At 37.9% G+C, this 21,022-nt stretch overlaps 1 protein-coding gene across 1 annotated transcript in view; it reads right to left on the reverse strand.

Moving 5' to 3' along the window:
• The window catches only part of JARID2 (jumonji and AT-rich interaction domain containing 2), a 265,514-nt gene that overhangs the window by 11,923 nt on the left and 232,569 nt on the right, over positions 1–21,022 (reverse strand). The window contains exons 8-13 of the mRNA XM_063298933.1: positions 18,199–18,704; positions 10,093–10,185; positions 8,810–8,928; positions 7,661–7,731; positions 6,410–6,524; positions 3,576–3,681 (exon numbers count right to left, since the gene is read on the reverse strand). Coding sequence (XP_063155003.1) covers positions 3,576–3,681; positions 6,410–6,524; positions 7,661–7,731; positions 8,810–8,928; positions 10,093–10,185; positions 18,199–18,704 — 1,010 coding nt within the window. The remainder of the gene's footprint in view (positions 1–3,575; positions 3,682–6,409; positions 6,525–7,660; positions 7,732–8,809; positions 8,929–10,092; positions 10,186–18,198; positions 18,705–21,022) is intronic.

Genomic DNA, 21,022 nt, shown 5'->3' on the forward strand with positions numbered 1-21,022 from the left:
AAGCAGTTTTTCATTTAGTTAGGAATAGTATTACACAGTCATAATATTAAAGAACAGCAGGATATTTGCATATTAAACAACACTCCACTTTTCAACTAAATGTTAGAGATGAAGTTGAACAAATGTGCCATGTGTTTTGAGTAAAACCTTCTCCTAAAATATTTCACTCACTGCAACAGAAATATTTTATAGGGTTTTTTTTCTATGTTCTCTAAAGTGTCCAATATTTCCCATTGAAAAACGCTTTTAATAACATAGAGTTGAAATGATTTTTCCTTCTTAGCCTTAGGAATATTTGAACATGTATAAAAAACTAAGATCACTGACCCATCTAGCTTCGCCCAGCTGACAATGACTGATAGTACTTCTTTAGGATTTCAGCAAAAGTCTTTCTGGAGATAGGACCTTCTGCATGGAAAATACCTGCTCCAATTAATGCTTGTAGCTATTTTACACTTGGTTTGAAATCTAGTTAATTTCCAAGTTCTACACTGCTGAAAGCTCTAAACAGGTTTGTAGCAAATCAAGAAATTAAAACTGCAACTGACTTATCACAAAATACCCTTCTGGCAACCAAAAGATGCGCCTGACAGCGAAGGGTTAACTCTGTCTTTTCTACCTAAAAGGTAGGGCATAAGACTTTTTCCTGCCGGGCTGGAGAACCTCCCTTTTCAATTGCATGCACTGACTTGAACAGAGTGCAGTTTACATTCTTTTTTATTACTTCATTATTAAATTAATTATTCATTCACTATTAATTCTTTATTAATAACAAAAAGGCTTGCCAGAAACAAAACAAAACAAAAACACAGGAAAAAATAGAGATCAATATCTTGGACCACATCTTAGACAAACAGCCTACTGGGATCTATACATTAGAACATTTTATGTGTGGTCAGAAGCCAAACATTACATATAATATGACCTTTTATCTGAATAAAACAGTAAAATTGAGAACTGCATTTGTGGATCTGATTGAGGTAAATTGTAGGGGTGATACAGAAATATGACTTGCATTTTTTTTAGTTCTGTCTTTTACTCTATTTGGTTAGATATGGTCTTATGACATGTATTTTGTATTCTGATATGGACTTATGGCTAATCAATAAAATAATTAACACAGGAAAAATAGAGTAACAATGTATAACAACAAAGACTTTAAGCAAGTTAACAGGTTGATCCTTTTCCTCTGCAGGATAGGATTGTCAGGTCCATTTCTTCAGTGATAAGAAGGGTATTTCACAGTGGGCTCTCATTCCCTGTCACTGAAGATGGGGCCGACAGGAAAGGGATATACTGTACTACAGCAATATTCCCAGAGAGGGTCAGTGTATGTTAAAGCATCTTCTGTAGCATGAAAGACCACTTCTGCAGAAGCAAACTTGTCTAGCTTAGAATATTTAATGAATGTAGATGGTTCTGCCTAGGTTTCTACCTCACTAATGTTTACTAGCAGGACCCTTGCTGTTATAGCTGCCAACTGACTTTCTAAGCAGCACTTTTTTTTTGTCTGAGAAAGGCTAAGCTGCAAGGTAGACTCTTAATTAGTAGCCCACCTCACAATGTCTGAGCCATAGATCCTTATGTATGTATGTATGTATGTGTAAGCGGGTGGGTGTGTCTGTTATGAGTTCTGCTGCTCAAGGCTCAGAGTGCTGACATGGTGGGATCTATGGCTTAGCTGTTTGGCTTCTGTTGGAATTTTGGGGAGGAGGATATGCATTCAAATCACCAAAGCTTGGGCAATAATGGAAGAAATAGCTGCAGCCTTACTTCTTCTCATGGATTCTTTTTAGTGGTCTGACTGTTCTACATTCCACTGGATCACTGAGCAGTTCTCCTACATCTTGTGTGATGACCAATTTAGAAATCAGTGTTGCTACATGCTCACCAGTACTAGCTATAGAAATCAGTGTTGCTACATGCTCATCAGTACTAGCTATAGCTAGCTATTCCATGATTTCCTGAGTAGGAAGATACACCTTATACACTAGTCTGGAGGATGCCCTGAATCTCGCTAGTTCTTCCCATCTCTTCTTGATTATCTAAGACAAAGTCCATACATCGCATTATCAGGTCTGTGTAGGAACCTGAAGTAAACACCACAGCAACATCCTGAACTCCACTGGAATCCTTGCTTGTAGAGTTGTTGGAGCCTAGCTCTAGCCTCAGCATCTTACCTGATTTATTAAGTACCACTGGAAACAAGGCAGCATTAAATGATTTTTGATGTGAAGCTGTGGATTGTGCAGACTCTTAAAGCTGACTTCCTTCTTGGTCTGAACGTCGTAAGGAATAGGCTTCAGATGTCTTGTGTGATACTCTCCTTTTTTCCCTTGTAGTGATCATTCTTCATCACTTAACATACTGAAAACTGGTCATCCTCTTTTGGTTCCTCTCACTGTCTCTAAAGCTTCTGGGGTGAATGTTATTCTGTCTATATCTCTTAAGGGAACTTGTTTTTCCTTTTCGCATGAGTGTGAAGAGGACTACGGGTAGGTGGAAGAAGTGGAAGGATAGGATTGCTAGATGAACTTGTGAGAGAAAGGTGAATGGCTGCTCCCTCTTCTAGCTTGTTCTGGGATAGCCTCGGCTCTCACTTAATTGGTTTAATACTGTATACAGTATAACTCAGCTCTGGAGACTGCTTTACTTGGGGTGGGGGTGACAGGGTTAGGGTCTCCTGTTCTCTGTAAGCAGATGACACCCCAAAATATTTTCCCTTCAGGTTCTGAGGTCACCATGCTAATTGTTAAGCCTAACTAGGCCAACTGACGTTTTGGCTGCTCTAGTGTCCCCACACCCCCACTACTCAATACAGTGCTGCTCAATTCTTCCATAGCCATACTAGCAATGGTAAGAAGAGAGAGCTGATTTATATGTTCTTGCCACTGCTGTGTCATCCTTCTTGGCCTTTGCGAGGATTCTGACCATCAGAGGGTCAGTGCAGTTGGCACCTTTGGTGCCTAGCAGCTTGTCCTCTACTCTGCTTTTCTGTCTGATGTGCAACAGGTCCCAGATTGACCCAGTCCGTGAAATTGGGTGATTGCTTTTGTTCTGTTGCTGTGACCTCCATGTGAGTGGTCTTCTGATCCACTGTGCTTGTGTTGCCGGAGTCTTTTGTCATCTGGAGACTTCGAGACCAGTGCTGGTGCTTGAAAGCCCTAGCTGTTGATTTCCTCCTTTTTCCCCCTCCTCCTTCTTTTGGTTCTTGGCCCTCAAAATGGAGACCAGAGAACAGCTCTTGCTTTTCCTAATGGGGACAGCTACAGACTGGATGGGAAGAAATCTCAAACCCTGCCTTCTAGCTAACTCTTCTTTGTCTGCTGTAACTTCAGTAATAGTGAAATAGATAATTTTTTGAGGGCCTTGAATCACTTTTATTCTTGCTATGAAAAAGACAGTATTTGTTAATTTGAAATGTGTTCACTGCAGCATGTATGTATGCTATTAATAAAAAGGTAGCTGCCACACTGTCATGTTGAGATTTAATTAAACAGTTCAGTTCTACATATACCCATGGTAGTATGGTTTGTCAGTATTTAGTCCCTTACAGAAATCAGAAAGTAACTCACCATGACGTTACTTTCAAGCATTTCCAGTCCTGGAGTGCCATTGGCTTGCAACAGGGTATGTACCACTTTGTCAAGTTTTTTCTCCTCTGCAGCAGGAATGCAATACCTGTTCACATTTGTCACAGAGAGGAAAAAACAGAAGGAATATAAATTCTGGGCTAAAGAAGATAATGTGTACCACAAGGCAGTTGCCCAAACTGTATCTCCAAAACTGAATGCCAACCTAAGAGGTTAAAAACTAAGTTGTATGCTGCACTTGTTGGGAAAGACCCCTTAGGCTGGGAAAAAAACAGTAAGTTTATACTTAGGCAGAGAGCCTGAATGCTTTAAAATAAGGTTAAGTTTCGCAATTATTTAGTAAACTACATCGTGACACTAGTACCAAGTAATCTGTTGCCCAAGATAGAACGTAAAAAGGTTTTATCAGCTGAACAGCACATAGAAAGGGGGGAAAAAAAACTTTGCTTGAACCTACCCCTTATGAATCTGCAGTCAGCATGCCTCTGTATGCAAAGACAGATTTTTTTAGGTAAGAATTTTCAATATTTAATTAATTTTACATAACTGAATATCTCATATCTTTTTAAAATCTCCAGCTCATTGTTAAAATCCAAGTAATATACAAGTATCAGCAGCAATAATCAGCACAGTATGAATCATAAAGTAAGATAAAGTATTACAGTAATTTCTCCCTGAACAGTGAAAAACCTATCCTTATTTAACTGATTAAATAACTGAAGTTAAGAGTATTAAGATTTTATGTTAAGAGAAATCCAAATTTCAGATGTGGTACAAGTTCATACATAGAATTATAATAATAATTTTAAAAAATGGTTTCCAAGTTGAATTAAATAGTGTCAGATTTACTTCTGAAATGTTATTTTGGACAACCAGGAATACTCCTACAACTAATCAGCCATTCTGCTGCAGAAGTAACTGTACATACTTTCCAAAAAGTAGTGCAAGGTATTCTTGCAGCAGTTACCATGTACAAAGGTATTTTGATGTACTTTGTGGGGATATAAGGTTTAATAATACTTAATTTAAAAATTAGCAGGTTGGAAAAGAAATTCAGCCTTTAGAATTTGTTTCATTCTATTATAAAACATTTTCCAAAACTGTCAAATTTTGCAATATTGCCACCAAATATAGGAAAATGATCCAAGCTAATTGTTACATTTCCAAAAGTTTAAAAAAAATGAAGTGTGACAGTTTCTTTGTGGCCAAGTCCAGCTGTGGAACCCCCTAATTTTCATACTGGTTATTAATTACTTGAGCAAGCTACCCTCTTTCACTTCCCCTGTTATTATATTGCAGTAATAATACCATACTTTGTACATTAGGCTAGTAAGCAGCACTGAAAAGCTGAATGTGTGAAACACAGCAGATTCTATAAAAAATTACCTGTCTTCCTGAATTTGAGGAAGACTTTTCTTCCTATATAAACAGGCAGGAAAGTTTTTTTTAAAATAGCTGTTTTTAAATTTTCCATTTGGCTTCAAATAGCTAGAATAAAACCTGATTTTCCAGGAGGATCATAAAAATCCATGAATGGGGGTTATGTTTCACCAACTTCCATCCTATCAGTAACTCTCCCTGCCAACCATTTAAAAACTGCTTGTGAAGCACATTTTAAAGGGGTCAAGAAGACCACTAATGGAAATGAGAATGGGTTATTACTTGAACAAGAAGCCTTTCCTGATACCGTGGGATTATTAGACTTATTATGCCAGAAAACACAGACTGAAAAGATTCACAATTTCTTAACACTTTTGGAGCTTAATTTCAAAGCATTTGAACCATTTGGAATTGACTAAACTTCTATAGTAAGACTGTACTAAGCTCACTTCTTGTTGCATTAGGAGGTAAAATTTTAATTGTGCTGCAACAAATGTCACTCTGGCTTTTGCTTGGATATTTTAAAATACATCATAGCAGTTAAGATGGAGAAAACCTAAAATCTCAATCCTAATGCAACTCTATGAAATGCCTTTTTCACCCAGGAAATTAATAACAATAATTTGGAGTGCCAGGTTAAAACGTTTTGTTCATCCTAGGATTCTACTTACTTTACTAAGACATTTAACAGTGCTCATTTTTAACATTATTGGGTCCCGCCTTGAAATTCTAAACAGAACAATTCATGGCATAAACTTTAGGTTTGGGAATAAAAAAATGACAAAATACTTGATTAGAACTCGCAGGGAGATAATATATTAATGGTAAGATATTATAGCTGGGCAGGTTGGGAGAGCCATAAATGTTAAGTAATGAAAATAAGAAACTGATCACCCTTGTTGACAATTGGATTTAACACTTGTATTTAATCCTTTCAATCACTGTATTTTTCTACTGCAGCCTGAGGCCAGGTCAGGTACAGCTGCAGTCTCTTCCTAGGTTCCACCAAGACAATAGCTAAATGCAGACCCATGGCTTGAGCATCAGCAACATTTCTCTTCCCCTTCCCTCTTGCAGTGGTGTATACAGGCAGTCAGGATGATGCTAAAACAAACACAAACTTGTGGCAACTCTATCACATAAATGCTAGAATCCTGGAGTCACACCACACATTTAATCTTGGTACCTCCCTTATCCCCCCCCTGGTCTCATAATGTCGTCTTGCTTTATTATCTTGCCTGATGAAGACTTCTTGGGTATCCAAAAGCCTGTATACCACTTTGTGACCTTCCTTGAGCTGGTCTAATAAAGAGACTGCCCCTAATGTGTATTTTTAGAATAAATTAGAGCTTACTTGACTCCTTCAGACAAGGTCTGCAGATCCCCAACAGAAGCAAGGGCAGTGGAGCAAAGAGGCACACTTAAGAGTTACTTACCAAATGCAATCAGCACCAGTGTGTAAGTAGTCAATATATGGAAGGTGATTTTGGTCTCGAGACCAGCATGAGGTAGAAAAGACCATGCCAATGTTTAGCCAAGGAATTGTCACTCCTAAATCAGCAAAATTAGATCAGAAGAAAACACGGTTAATGCCAAACTTCATAACTTAATAGTCTTTTTTTTAAAAAAATGAGAATTGTTAAAGGTATATTAAAAGCCATGTGTGATATATTGATTGCCACCTGAAAATTTTAGATCTTACCAGAAATGAAAAAAAGAATGAGAGATTTTACAAAAAGGAACATGTCCTTAATCTGATTGGTCAAATAATTTTTTGATCCCTGGTTCTGATGTTAACGCATGACAGTATCTTAACAAATCAACTCACATAGCTTCATATGTAATATGAATTTTGCTTTTGCAAGTACTGTATATTAAGAACTAAACCCTGCTCTACCAAATACAAGTACTGCTCACTAAGTTGGGAAGAAAATAATATTTCCTTTCTCTGAGGAAGCTGAAGATGGGCGATAGGTATACATACTCATCTCATATTATCTCCATTGGTAGATGCAGTCACACTACAGAAAGTGCATTGGAAAAATGGCAAAGTTTTTTTGACTAGAGATGATAATTAAAATAAATGATAATTGCAATATCATACAGTATCAACTTTGACAACTGTCTCAACCAGCCTTTGTAAAGTAGAAATCACCAAAGGTTTTCATAAAGAATAACAATAACAAAAATCTGCACATTAATTGGCACCGCATAACTCTCTTGGGACAGCAAATAATGAAGCTACTTGGGCCTGTCATTCACCATACTGACATTAGACATTACCACAAATGTACTGAATACTAATGAACAGGCTACAACAGATTTGAAGAAGTCAATGGGTACATGATCTGAACTATATGTTTAGCCTCCACCTCAGTCTTATTCTCCTTTTTATAATACAAGAAACTGAACTGAACTGTGGCATGATTATTGTAACAGACAAGGCAAATCTTAGCAGCCTTACTTGGAAAGAAGTATGCCCATCTGTGCTGAACAGACTGAAGGGTCAATGGATAGCAGAATTACAAGCAGCTTAAATACTGCCATGATAGAAAGTTTACTGAATATTAATTCACTTTTAAACAGCTTTTATAGATGCCTGGTTCCAGGGAAGTGGCAAAAATGTGATTTATTCAATATCATTCTGCTGCCACAATTATAAGTATGGAGAAAATACATCCTCTTACCAGGCACAGCACCAAGATGTCGCAGGATGGATCCTGTGTTATTAGGAAGGACTGTTAGGTTCCACCCATGCCTGTGCAAATTAAGTAATATAGACAACCGTAAGCAAATATTAAATGCCAACTCAAAAAGAGCTGACATAGCCCTTTGAAGAATATGTGAAAGCCCATGCCCAAATGTTCAGCTTCTGGTGATGAGCCTTTTCTTTGTAAAGAAAAAAACAGTCATCTTCCTTGCACAGAAAAGTCTAAGTACAAGCAGTTTTCTGTATGATTGATCAAAAATCTTGCATCCATTTTTCAGTGGTCTGGCTAATTTTTTTTGAAGAACTAAAATGACCAACAAGAAATTAAGATTTCTTGGTTAACTTTCTGAAAGCATTTTTATAGACCCCAATAATTAAATTAAAAACACCAAGTCTACCACTTCTTCATTTTAATAGCCTGTGTGATGTCCTGTTCCCAGTGCAGAAAAACAAATGAATTAAATACGCAATAATTCATTGGTGACTAGAATTACTCTCTGATGACAGACCATATACCGGTTGGGAATTCTGAGAGTTGTAGTTTTAATTCAATTAGATGGCACCATGTAAAGGGAGGCTACCATAATGCTTTCATGGCTACCTTGAAAGAAGGATGCCAGAAATTAATGGCTAACTATATTTTCATCCAAAATAGGTTACAATTCAAATTTAAGCACACACTGACATACTATGTTTGGGAAACAAATAAAGTAAACCTAGCAGAGGGATTAAATGAACTCAGTACACAACATTAGAGAGGCATACATGTTCAGCTTTTCTATATGATCAACCAACCCACCCTCCACCCCCAACCCCAAAAAGGACTGAAAGAATCCATTCAGGTAGTAGATTGCCTTGAAATGTATGTTGCCTTTTAAATCTTTTGATCTTAAGAAGTCAAAATATTTAACTGTAGTAAAAGCATGTGTAATTCTATGGCTCTCACAAAAGATTTTGAGCTGACATTATATGCTTCTCACTTGGGACTTTACAGCTATCAATGCATAGCAGATCACATGGATCAAATTGAGTAGTATCTCAATGAAACAATTAAGACCCACTATTGTACTAGCCAAAGCAGACACAAAAATCAAGCAGAATTCTAGATAATGCTGCCAGGTATTACCTTGAAAAGGGTTCTGATTTTCCCACAGGGAAGCCACTGCCATGGGTATTGGTGTCCACTTTCCCACAGTGTACTGCTACATGGCAGTCCTTCTGTTCTACTAATCTCCAGTATTCTTGCTATAAGGGGAAAAAAAACTACCCAGTTTTAATAGATGTTTAAAATTATGGCCAAACACAGTATCTCAAACATGTTCCCTACCATTTTCTTAGAAACAGCCCTTTCTTTAGCAAATGAAGATTTGTTTTAAAAAGTCCTTATCTTTCTGATCTCAGTCTTCTAACGTAACAGACAAAATGTTCTTTGTTGGCAGTATAATAATAATAAAAAAGGCCTTAGAAAGCATGCATTCTTGTAATATTAAAGCAGAAGGATAGAGAACACCCTGCCACAGCCTGGGGTCTTTCCGCTAAATGGAAAAAATGAAAATTCTGGAAGTTGTAGTTCTAGCAAGACTGTGGAAAGCTAATATAAAAGGAGGGAGAACTACCATGACTACCTAGAACTGACAGACAATGAATCAATTGACACCTTTTCTGAATCTTACTTACTCTTTTTTATGTAAGGTCAACCATCCTTGGCCATATGTTAATGGATGAACCAGATTCTCCCAGGTACAGCCACCAGCAAAGAGAAACTGCTCAGAATCTAACCTTAGGATGTGGTGACTTTTACATGCATGCTATCTGAAATTATGGGGATTGTAAGGAGTTTCAAGGAATTTGGAGGGGTCCATGTTGGGAAAGACTGTCTTACCACAACACCCTCTGGCTGATACTAAGACAGAGTGTTGAATGTTTAGGACAAATATTCTTTTGTCCTAAATGTTCTTTTCCTTAAACAGAGGCTGGAACACTCCCTTTTCCCCTTTAGAATACCTTTTAATGCAGGAATAAGGAACCCTTGAGTTTGCAGCTCCAAGCAGCCTCAGTCAGATAAGCCAATGCTGAGAATGCTACAATTTCTAATTCAGTATCATCTGTAGGATGATAGGTCCTCAAGATCTGCCTCCTTCTGTCCTATTTACTGCTTCTCCTTTTTTCTTAAACCTAGCAATATTTTTACTTCTCTTTAAAGCAACCCTGCTGTTAAAATTACATAATAGGCTGCATTCACAATGACCAAGATCGTATCATTTCCTGCCTGTCTACATCCAGTTGATATAACTTTCCATGTAAAAGCATGGTTGACATTTGTTAGATACTTAGGACTTTTCATAAGAAGGGTAGAAAAGCATTTGAGTTCAGAATAAAAATAGGATTTAATATTAGGGCATCTCTCACCTCTATTTCTGCTGCTGTGGGGTCTTTGCTGAAGCACATGCTCATGACGTTTCTTGCTGTTCGGTAAAAAGTTGTTAAAGAAACAGACCTTCCCTATGAAACAGGAGCAAAAAAGGGAAGAATTGTGATCCTACTTTTTTTTTTTCTAAATATAATGCAATTAAATACCAGAAACAGAAAAAATAAATGATTTGGAAAGAAAAGTTTATTTTGGCACCAAGGATGTTGTTGAGTGCCCTCCTCTGTTTCATAGGCAGTTGGCAAATTGGTTGGGCTGTAGATTGTTTTTCAATAGGCAGTGGTACCACAGATTCCAGCCTATCAAAAAATGCTGGCATGCATCTCAACTTTCCCTCCTTAACAGATGATTCTCCTCCTCCATCATCATCATCATCAGAAAAATATGGCAAAAGTGATGGAAAAATAGGGAAGACAACATTTTCTGGATACTGCCCCCCACTCCCGATTCTGCGAATGAACCAGGGTGATGGCACAGTAAAAGTCTTGTCCAGAACACTTTGTGTTCCCAAACGGCTTACTCAGCTATATTTTATGCTATGTGTTGTTTCAAGAAGATGATGCTTTCCAGATACAGGCAGTTGCTCAGCAAAGAAAGAAAAATAATAGCAACTCCCCTCACCCCCCAAATCAGGATGATTTGTAACGGCCAATTTATATTGGTTCTAAAAAGCACAATGAAGATACTTCTTCAGAAATATACTGGCAGGAGTTGGTTTCAGGGAATTATTTCAGGCAAGGTAGAAAGCTAGATAAATTTCCTTCCACCAGATAAATTCTGAAATCATGCCAGACATACAAAGCTAGAGATTCAAAACCAAATTAAAAATAAGAACAGATTCAGTATTTAGCCATATCTCACTACCTAATGTATTGCAAAACTGAACTAAAATTATTTCCATTATAAATAATAAACAATAAAGGAATATTACAAAAACTTCCACATTATGAACCAAGAATGCATCATGATTACACAGGTGTGACTTTTCTCCCTCATTTAGCTATTGTTGCAAAGTTTGCTCTCAACTGGAATACAACGATGTCAATTTCCCATAATTCTCAGCCAGCATGACTGTGGAGGGCATCTGATTGGAGAGGCTGATGCAAGGCTTTCAGCTCAGTAGTGGGAATATGTCAATATGCCAAGGTTTCTCAATCTAGTGTTATCTAGGTGCTTTAGATTCGATACCCCTCGTCAGTGGTAAGGAATGATGGGAGTTGTAGTGCAATGTATTGAAAGGGCACCCTACTTATTGTATAATGCATTATGTCTTTATAAAGACAGAGGATCACTAGGTACAACTCTACTGATAACATTTTAAAATGTGAATTATTCTCCCACAACAGTTTTTTGTTTATTTTAATGACACAAAGTTTCAAAATTCTAGTGGGAGTGTGTGGATTAAAAACGCTTTCAACTCTAATACCACTCTGCAACCATATTTTCCTAGTTTTTAGCACCTGGCTGGATTGTGGAACTCAAAGTTGTCTCAGCTAGTATATACCATGGATGGCTTAACAAAATTAAGTGAGTGGCTTAACAAAATTCTATGTTTTCTACCAACCGCTTAAATCAATCAATTCAATCTACTGATATTTTTCTACTTATTTTATTGAAAGTGTTGACACAAAAAACAACCATACATAAAACCCATTAATACCACTTCATTTCAGGGTAAGCAAAAGCAACATTATGTAGAGTGTCTCTGATACATTAATTGTATGAAAATACAGTTTAAAATCTGGTGCAAATCATTTGGGTTCTCAGTCAAAAACGTATCATATGCATATAAAAATACATGCACATTCATGTCCTAAACCAATACCATTCTACCAATACAAGCATTCCACATATATTTATCCATAAATACATTGAACTACTAAGGCGGCCTCCCATACTCCTGTCATACTCCCTGCTCAATGGTGAACCATTCGCTAGGCATTCCACTGATTTTCACACATGCTTTACTTCCGTTATATACCATTCTTATAGCATTCAGCAGCCAATCTTCAACACCAACCAAAACTCACACCTCTTCTGTAGATCATATGCACTACCTAAATCAGCAAATGTAAAGTAAGCTTTCTTTCTCATACTCATACTGTATATTACTCAAGAACTGCTGAAGAGCAAAATCCTGATCTACATATCTTCCTGGCACAAAGCCATGCTGCAAATCTTGCTCATTATTTCCTCTTGCACCCTTTTAATCATAATTCTGCCAAACATCTTCTCAGGCACACTTGACAAATTACCCCCTCCTCTAGTTTTATATTTGCTCTTCCTACCGTTCCCTTTGTAAAGGGAGTCCATTCTTCCAATCATCAGAGTTTCATTCTTTTCAAACATGTTGAACAGCCACTCCATAAGGACACCTCATCTATATTTTAACTTTTCTCTACTCAGACCATCCTCATCTACAATCTTTCTATTTTTCAATATTCTCACAGCATTTGAGACCTCCTTTTCATCATTTTTTCTTGGATACTAATATTTATGGCACTTCTTTCCATTCTACTCTTTGGCAAGTAACATTCCCATAAAAATCTCTGAAACAGTCCTTCACATTCCCTCAGTTCAGTTTAATCCTAAACCATTTCCTATTATTATTTTAGCCTTAATTATTTACACTCTGTAAGATGCTGAGAGTTGTAATAGTGATGGCTTATAAGATGATTGACTGATTAAATAAATGAATTCTCACAACTGCTTGGGGATTTTCCCTGTCAGCTAGGAGGCAGTTCTGCTCAGTGCCTGATTCAACTTTGGAGTCTGAGAGGGCCAGAGTGCTTGATGTGATTACTCCCAAGTTGCCCCATTTGTCTATCTTGGTGTGCTCCTTGGTTTACTGAGGATTTTTGGCAGATGAATGACTGAAGGGTCATTTAGAACACCAGTGGACAAAAACAAAAAGTGAATCTGACTGAGCATAGTAAGAGCTTATGTTTGAACCTACACTATGCCAATAAGGGGATCAAAGCCTCAGTATTTCTCCACCTTTATTGTGTTGACTTGTGCAGTGACCCACTCCCTTTTAGAGAGATAGAAAGAATTGCCATTGGACTGCTGTAATGTGTTTGCACAACTTACTGCTGATAAAGTCAGTAAGATTTGATAGTCTAAACTCCTCATGAGTGAGGTCTGAAGTGGTGACCGGGGAAAAGTCTTGTAATGTCATCTGAGATTCATTTTGGCCTGTGGACTCTAATGGAGTGGTTGGTATTCTCTAGCATCTGAGTGACTTTATCAAATAGATGCCTAGAATACTCCTCACCGAGACCCTGCAGATGTTTTTTCTCCTCCACTTTCCTCAAAAGAGACTGAGTTACCTTCAACAGGGCTGCCAGCTGGCAGTCTATGGAATATAATAAAGAAAAAGTTCTTATTGCCACATGGTAATCCTTAATAAAGGCTTTTACTCATGTTCAGTCACATTTGCTCTTCATTCTCTTTTAACAGTGCTCTAGGTGTCTCTTCTGCTGTTTCATCTCCCAGAGGCCCTCCAAAAACATGGGGACTTTCCAAGAAAGGAAAGAATGCATAGGCATAATTTGATCCAAGGCAGTTGTCACCTCCTCTTTCCAAGTGGTGACTAAGGCTTCAGCCAAACTGTATACCAGAGCCTCAGGAACAAACTCGAGCTCCTTTTGAAACCCATTAGGCCATCAGGCATTTGGGGAAAATGGATCAAATAGGTTTCACCTTCCTACAGTGGTGAGCAGGGGCATAGAGAACTCCAAAGCAATCAAAGAGTGATCTGGTCCTGACAAGGGACAAATGTTATTACCCCTCCCCCACTCCAAGCCAAAAGTACGCCAATGAAACTCAGCTATTTATTTCTACCCTGAGCTGGCCTGAAGGAGCTGTGGAAGTCTTGACAGTCTGGAGGCTGTTGTGGTCAGACAGGATTAAAAAGACTGAGGTGGAGCCCTAAAAAGGCCAAGTTGCTTTTTGTCTAGAAACCATCTGGTTTACTGTGGGCTCTGCATGAGACAGCACTTCCCTAGAAGGAGTAGGCCTGCAACTTGTGAGTTCTCCTGAACACATGGCTACTGCTGGATATGCAAATTAATGTCAAGCTCAGGGTAGCCATTGCCCTGCTTCTGTAGTACACCACTTGTAGTCCTATCTGGAGTAGGAGCCTCTGGTGGCAGTACCTCAAGTCCTTATAAAACCAGAATTGTCTACTGCAAAACACTTTATGAGAGGCTGTTTTGAAAACCACTCTAGAAATGCTCATGGTGCAGAATGTAGCACCCCACATGCTAGTGAGTGAGAACAGCTACTGTCATATAATGCAGGTATTATTGGTCCACTATTAATTTGCAATAGATTTCTGGGTCCAATGAAAAGTGTTGATCTTTAAAGGTTAAGACCTACATGGCGTAGCTTCTAGTATGTCCAGGATCACCTTCTCCAGATGTAACTGCTCTATCCAAAATGCTCATCCCATATAGGGAGGCTTAGGGTTCCCAATATATATAAAATGAGAGATATGGGCTCCAAAAGCAGTGTTTTTTCCATGGCGATCCTCACTTTGTGAAACAAGCCCTCATCCAAGAGCTTGAGGTAGTACTGACCCTGGCAAGGTCTAGGAAGACTGGAAAGACAGAACTCTTCCACATGAATTTGAAGCCTTTTTTTTTTGGTCAATGATTAGATTTGGTATCATGTTTTTTTAAATGTAATATATTATACAATATTTTTATTGTTTTATCGTGTGTTATTTATTGGGCCAGTTTAACTAAAACAGCCTTGAAAATGCTATTTCTCAGCTATCCAATCTGTGTCTGTAATCTGGGGCTTACCAAGGTTGTAAAACTAATATCAATAGATTTCAAGTACTTGCCTGTCAATTTCTGCCAAGCAACTGAAAGCAGCATCTATTTTTAACAACAGGTAACCTTACAACAGAAATACTTAATTTTTCACTCAACATAAAGGAATCTCCATGAAAGTTTTCTCTTACCTTTCTCACATTCTAATTTTTGCCTAAAACTAATACCCACAGTGTCATTTTGATTTTAAATAGAAAGAATGCTGTATATTGTGAAAATAGTACTTTTGTTTCTTGGTTCTATCTCAAAACATCTGTATAGATATTTAAAGGATTTCTTAGACAAAAAACAAAAACTCACATTTGATCATTTTCTGTTCACAGTTCCTAGATTCAGATACATTCTAAATGCTATGTGAACTTGGCTTTAAGGATCTTAGAGCTCATAAGCTAACTTCCCTGGTTTGTGGTTTATAAGTCTGTCATTTGTCTGAACTAAAAAATTGTGACTTGTGCTTCCCCTGCAAACCAGAATTAACCATGATTTTATCTGTGTTTCTAAATCCCGCTTTGCAAGGCAAGCAGAAACCACACTATGTCACTTCAGACAAACTACATTTTGATGGACAGTAAGGAATGGTTGAAGTTCTTGAGGTTACTGCATATAGCATTAAAACAGAATTTAAATCTCTGACCAGCTTGCAGTGACCGACTCTTTGGTCTTAAACAGGTGTCTATGATTACGGTTCTTCCAAATATCAATTTCTTTTTCCATTCAGGGTGGATTAAGTGCACCTTTACTTACATAATTGCAGAAAAAAAATGCCTTTAAGAAAATAGCAAAATAGCCATACGTATTAGAATGAATTCCCTTGTCCGGCATTCTCTTTTCATAGGCATGTAGCTAGATCATGATCTCATGCAGCAACACTAAAAAGTTAATTATTTATGTATTAAATGAGGCTGACTTGAAGGTTAATTTGCAAAAGACCCAGCCATTTTTATTTAGTTTATACTTAGTTCACTTTGTTTTGGTAACCAAGTTTAGCAGAATAATAAAAAAAGGAAACTGTAAACAGAGCTAATATAGCAGGTGTATGAGACTGACTCAAGTTATTACATTAGTTAGCACCTATGTATTTTGGCTGACAGTGACAACTTTTTCAGTTGGAGCAGCAAACAACGTTTTTTCTAAGAGGCAATCAGAGCCTCTAAGGAGGTGGAATATAAGCTATGCTGACAAGTTGGATGTGACTAAAATGTAATACTATGGAAAAGGAATCCATAAAGATAAAATATCTTACAGGAAACAAACACTGTTTGGCAGGCAGAAGGAGACATCACCAATTAAAGAGGCCAAGTTTAATAAACATGTGTAAATAACATAAAACTGGGGACTTAAACATGGCACATGCTAGCCCCCTTCTGAAAGAACTTTTAAATTTAAAATAACCTTTAAAAACCTAAAACAAAATAAAAAGAAAACTGGCATGATGCAAAGGAAGACATCAGCTTTTAGTGTAATTATTACCCAGAATACTCCTGGATTCCACAGAGATCAAACAGACATTCCTAAAACATAAAAGGGTAACTTGGCTACAGCCGAATGCTTGGTTTGTAAATGTGCACAGTATCAAAACAAGACAAACATAATGTGGGAGCTAACAGAGAGTATCTGAAAGGTTTGAAAAAATGGGAGAAAGTAATTCTACCAGCTTGCTTTTCAGTAAATGAGTGTTCTGTGAGCAAGATTTGGACCCATGAAGCAAAGAATGCTGCTCATTGTGTGCAGTCAGTGGATCATTTTCCTATTTGTTCACTAGGGTGCTTCCAGGTGAGGTTTTTATGTTGTCATCACCCTGGTACAGTCAATTTTCAGAGGATCTAGATGATGTTGTCTTCATTTGTAGCCCAGTCCTGTCTTTTTTGACAAGGAGGAAAAGATGGAATAGCTGCTCAAAGTTTTTACCCTGGTTGCCCTAGAAACAAGCATCTCAAACTCAAATTTAATCTTACAACATTCTACTATGTGTTTATTGTGCTATATAAATATGAAAAGATGATGACCCTGTAATAGGTAGTTTTAGCTATGGTTTGATGATGGGGCTCTTAAAATGTAATCAGCCTCAAACCACACCAACCTACTGTTATGGAAATAGGATTACTAGTCACAGAGAGAGTTGCAGATGGCAGGACAGCCCCAACACCACCACCTACTTCTGTGCTGAAGTTCTGTACTGCGTCTGAAGGAAGGTGTTGATGAGACAACCCAGGATTATATGCTTTGTAGGCCACATATTGCAACTATACCAACCAAATGAATGCCTGAACATGGATGAGTTTGAAGTGGTTATAAAATATGTATTTTAATCTGCTATTTAGGGTTAAAACTAAATCATGAATTATCTGAAAACAGGGAGACAGATTCTCCTAAGAACCTGGGCACTTTTAAGGACAATACTCAGCCACCATAACTCAAACAAGGAAACCCTCATCTGAGATAAAAATAGGCATGAAAATATATTAGCCAAGATGGATAACTGACTCTCTAGAGCATCTCCCCAACCAAGCATCTGCAAGATGTGTTTGGAACAGAACTCCCAGAATGCCCAGCCAGTATGCTCTTTGGCATCAACCTGCACTAGAGTATGTTAATTGAATGTAGGAAGCCAAGCTTATTCCATAACTAAAACCTAAGACAAGACAAAACAAGACAAGTTCTCACATCTCTTTCATAGTGACAAAGATGGCAAAGATAAAAGGTTATTAATTCCATATATGCTGCCTGGATTCCTGTGGGAAAAGAATGGGATATGAATCTGACTAATACAGACATAGATGATATTTAGTGCGGGAGTATCTATACAGTTCTGGAAAATGGCTATTGCTCTGAATAAAATCACTGACTTGTGCCTGTGCAATCTTCCAAGCAGCATCTAATTATCAGTTCATACTGATGGGATAAAAATCGTGATGGAAAAGCAGTGAGTGCTGGACACAAGCACCAGCATAAAAAAACAATGTATTTCTTCCTCCCTTAGCATTTCAACACACTCACTCAATCTAACCTTGCTAACAATTACACAGCATGTGGTGGTGCCAGATGCTTAATACAGTGGGAAGGCTGCCAAATCAAATTGAGTGGAGGAGTCAACATTCCTTTGCAAATGGATGATGTGCTCAATGACAGGCGAAATAAGCATTCCAAACCACTGCTTGCACTAAATCAGAGCTGGCACAGTGAGTGAAAATACCGTTTGCACTTTAAGATGCACTTTCTAGCCAAGACCGCAGCAAGATTACTACTTACCTTGTATATACACTTGTGGAGGTCACAAAGAACACCAATCTCTTCTTCTTCTTCTTCTTCTTCTTTTGTGGTCTCCTTTTCCTGAGAGAAGAGTCGCCGCCTACCTGTTTTTTGAGGGACCTCAATTTCTTTTGCTTTGTTCCGGAAGCCATTTTTATGAACAATGCCATTGATGAGTCCGTTTTTGGGCTCGTAGCGGGGCAGAGACTGGAATTCATAGTTGTTATCTGAATGTACTTCCAAAGGACCCCTCCGCTTTTCTAGAATCTCCTTTTCAAGGAGGACTTCTTTTTCCAGTCTCTTGTGCTCCTCAGCAGAGAGGGAATCATAGGAGAGTAGATACTGGCAATAGGCTTCCTGCAGCTTTGCTAACCTGTCCTGTGCAGTTTTGGGGATACGCAGCATATCTGCCAGCTTATTCCATTTCTTGAGGTCAGTCACCTGCTGCATGCCCCCCATTTCATTGATCAGCTGGAAAAAGCAGGCCAAATCTAGCTCACAGCCTCCTGGAGGTCAACGCAGTAGAAAAGCAGGAAAGAAAAAACAAGGAAAACACAGGAAATTGTTAAGGAAATTGAATATAGACCACATTCATTCAGGCCTCATTTTCATGAATATGTCTGGATGGTATCAATTCAGGTTGAAGATGAAAGTAAATTTTCATGTAAACTCAAAACCTCTCCGTGGAAAACAAGAGGTCAGGGAGAAGGATTATAGTCTAGCCTTTCTTTTGCCTGATTTTTATGGGCAATTAAAAATGTTGCAGCCCAGATATAATTATATGGACATTTTGTTAATTAGGTATTATTTCTTAGTTTTCTAAAGAAAACAAACAGAAATAAATACCCCCCCCCATATTACTTTGATTACTTCATGGACCTATTATAGTCTTTCCATTTTTAACTTCCCTGCCCGCTGCTATAGAAATCTACCAAACTGAGAATGGAATCTGCTTCAAATAGGATATGCCTTTCTCTCTGCTTGTATTTGCACACATCACCATACCAAAATGTGATTTATTTAATTTTTAATCAGCACCTTTGAATATAGCCAATTGTAGTTTATTCCAAAAACTACAGTTAAACAAGCTCTAGCTTAGTGCAGTGGGTAACAAAGCCTGTGCCCCCTTTATTCCATGCCCATCAGCTTGCACTGAAATAGCCCTTTTCTTTCCGTTGCCACCAAAGCTAGAAGGTAGAGTTGCTATTACAGAAAATTCTGCTGTAAATGTGAGTAGTTGAATTACTGTTCCTACTGCGTGACACAGACTTGGTCCAATTTAATTTTGTTGTCACTCTTAACTACTATTTCACAGACCAAATGAAATGTATGCCATACCTCATATTTTCAATATAAACATAAGCATACTGTTTGATCATCTTTGGGGTTTTAAAAAACGTGGTGAGGCCAGTTTCTAAGGTCTAAGAACAGGGATTATGTGCAAATAAAGCAGAAAATGTCTGCTGATGGTGCAAAATACCGGCTGAGTTCACACATCACAAGTAGCAAATGTTAATTAAGAAAAACAAGCTGCTGGATCACTCCTACCAGGCATGGTTAAACAAGCCTTGAGAGATCAATATGTGGTTTATCTGGCATATGTGTGAACCAGAAAGATTGAATAAGCCAAAGTCACGAGCAAACAGTAATTTCTGATAATTGTTTATTAAGAGAAGAGCAAGCCAAACTTCTTGGTTCATGCATAATACAGGTAGTCCTCACTTAACCATTCCTTCAGTGATGGATTGGACTTACAATCGTGTTGAAAAAAAAAGACGACTTACAACTGATTCTCACACTTATGACTGTCACAGCATCCCCACAGTCACATGATCACGATTCGGGTGCTTGACAACTGGTTCACATTTGTGACCGTTGCAGCGTCCCGTGCTCACCGTTTTCAACCTTCCCGGCTGGCTTCTGACAAGCAAAATCAATGAGGAACCACATGATTTCCTTAACAACCATGTGGTGATTTGCTTAATGACTTATACAAAAAAGGTCGTAAAATTGGGTCAGATTCGCTTAATGACTGCTTCACTTAGCAACCAAAATTCAGGTCCCAATTGTGGTCATTAAGCGAGGACTACCTGTACTAAAAAGGACAGCTGTCAATCTGATTTGTTTAACCACATTTGCTGAAAAGAGCTAAGCAGGAGGGACTGAACAAGATGTACTCCAAGACTATTCATTCTAGTAATTCTATCTCACATGGCATCTTAATAAAGACACTATCCAGCATGACACACACATGTCAGTGACAGATAATGTATATAAAAATGGATTACAGCCAGACCAAGACTTTTAAGCACGTAATAACAAGCATGACATTCCATACCAATAATAACATATGTATGTATGTATACATGTAATTAAGGGAGCACACTTGTTAACTTGTTCTACCAGGAAGACAGACCTTTGAGATGGTACAGAATTGTACCCAACACACATATGGCATAAGAAACTACCAAAGCATACTGTCCTCAGGCCAATAAGGCTACCCACAAGTCGTATACATGAATCTGTCCTTTAACAAAGTAAGAGTAATATGTCCATTCCAATGTCTGTTTGGGGCACATAATACTTTGAAGAATTTGGAATGATTCAAAATCTATTTCAGGGGGATATTTCTCACTTCCTTACTCATTGGTAAGGAGGCACAAAATACAACAAACTGGACAGCCAGATGTGCTTTTTGTCAGAATATTATTATCAGTTCCTGTTAAAATTAACAACAGATGCTAACAAATATAGCAAAGGAAATTTACAAGATGAGTTCTGGAAATATTCAAGATTTTTAAAAAATTATTATTGTGCTGATACT

Source organism: Candoia aspera, chromosome 3 (genome assembly GCF_035149785.1).
Source record: "Candoia aspera isolate rCanAsp1 chromosome 3, rCanAsp1.hap2, whole genome shotgun sequence".
Lineage (NCBI taxonomy): Eukaryota > Metazoa > Chordata > Lepidosauria > Squamata > Boidae > Candoia > Candoia aspera.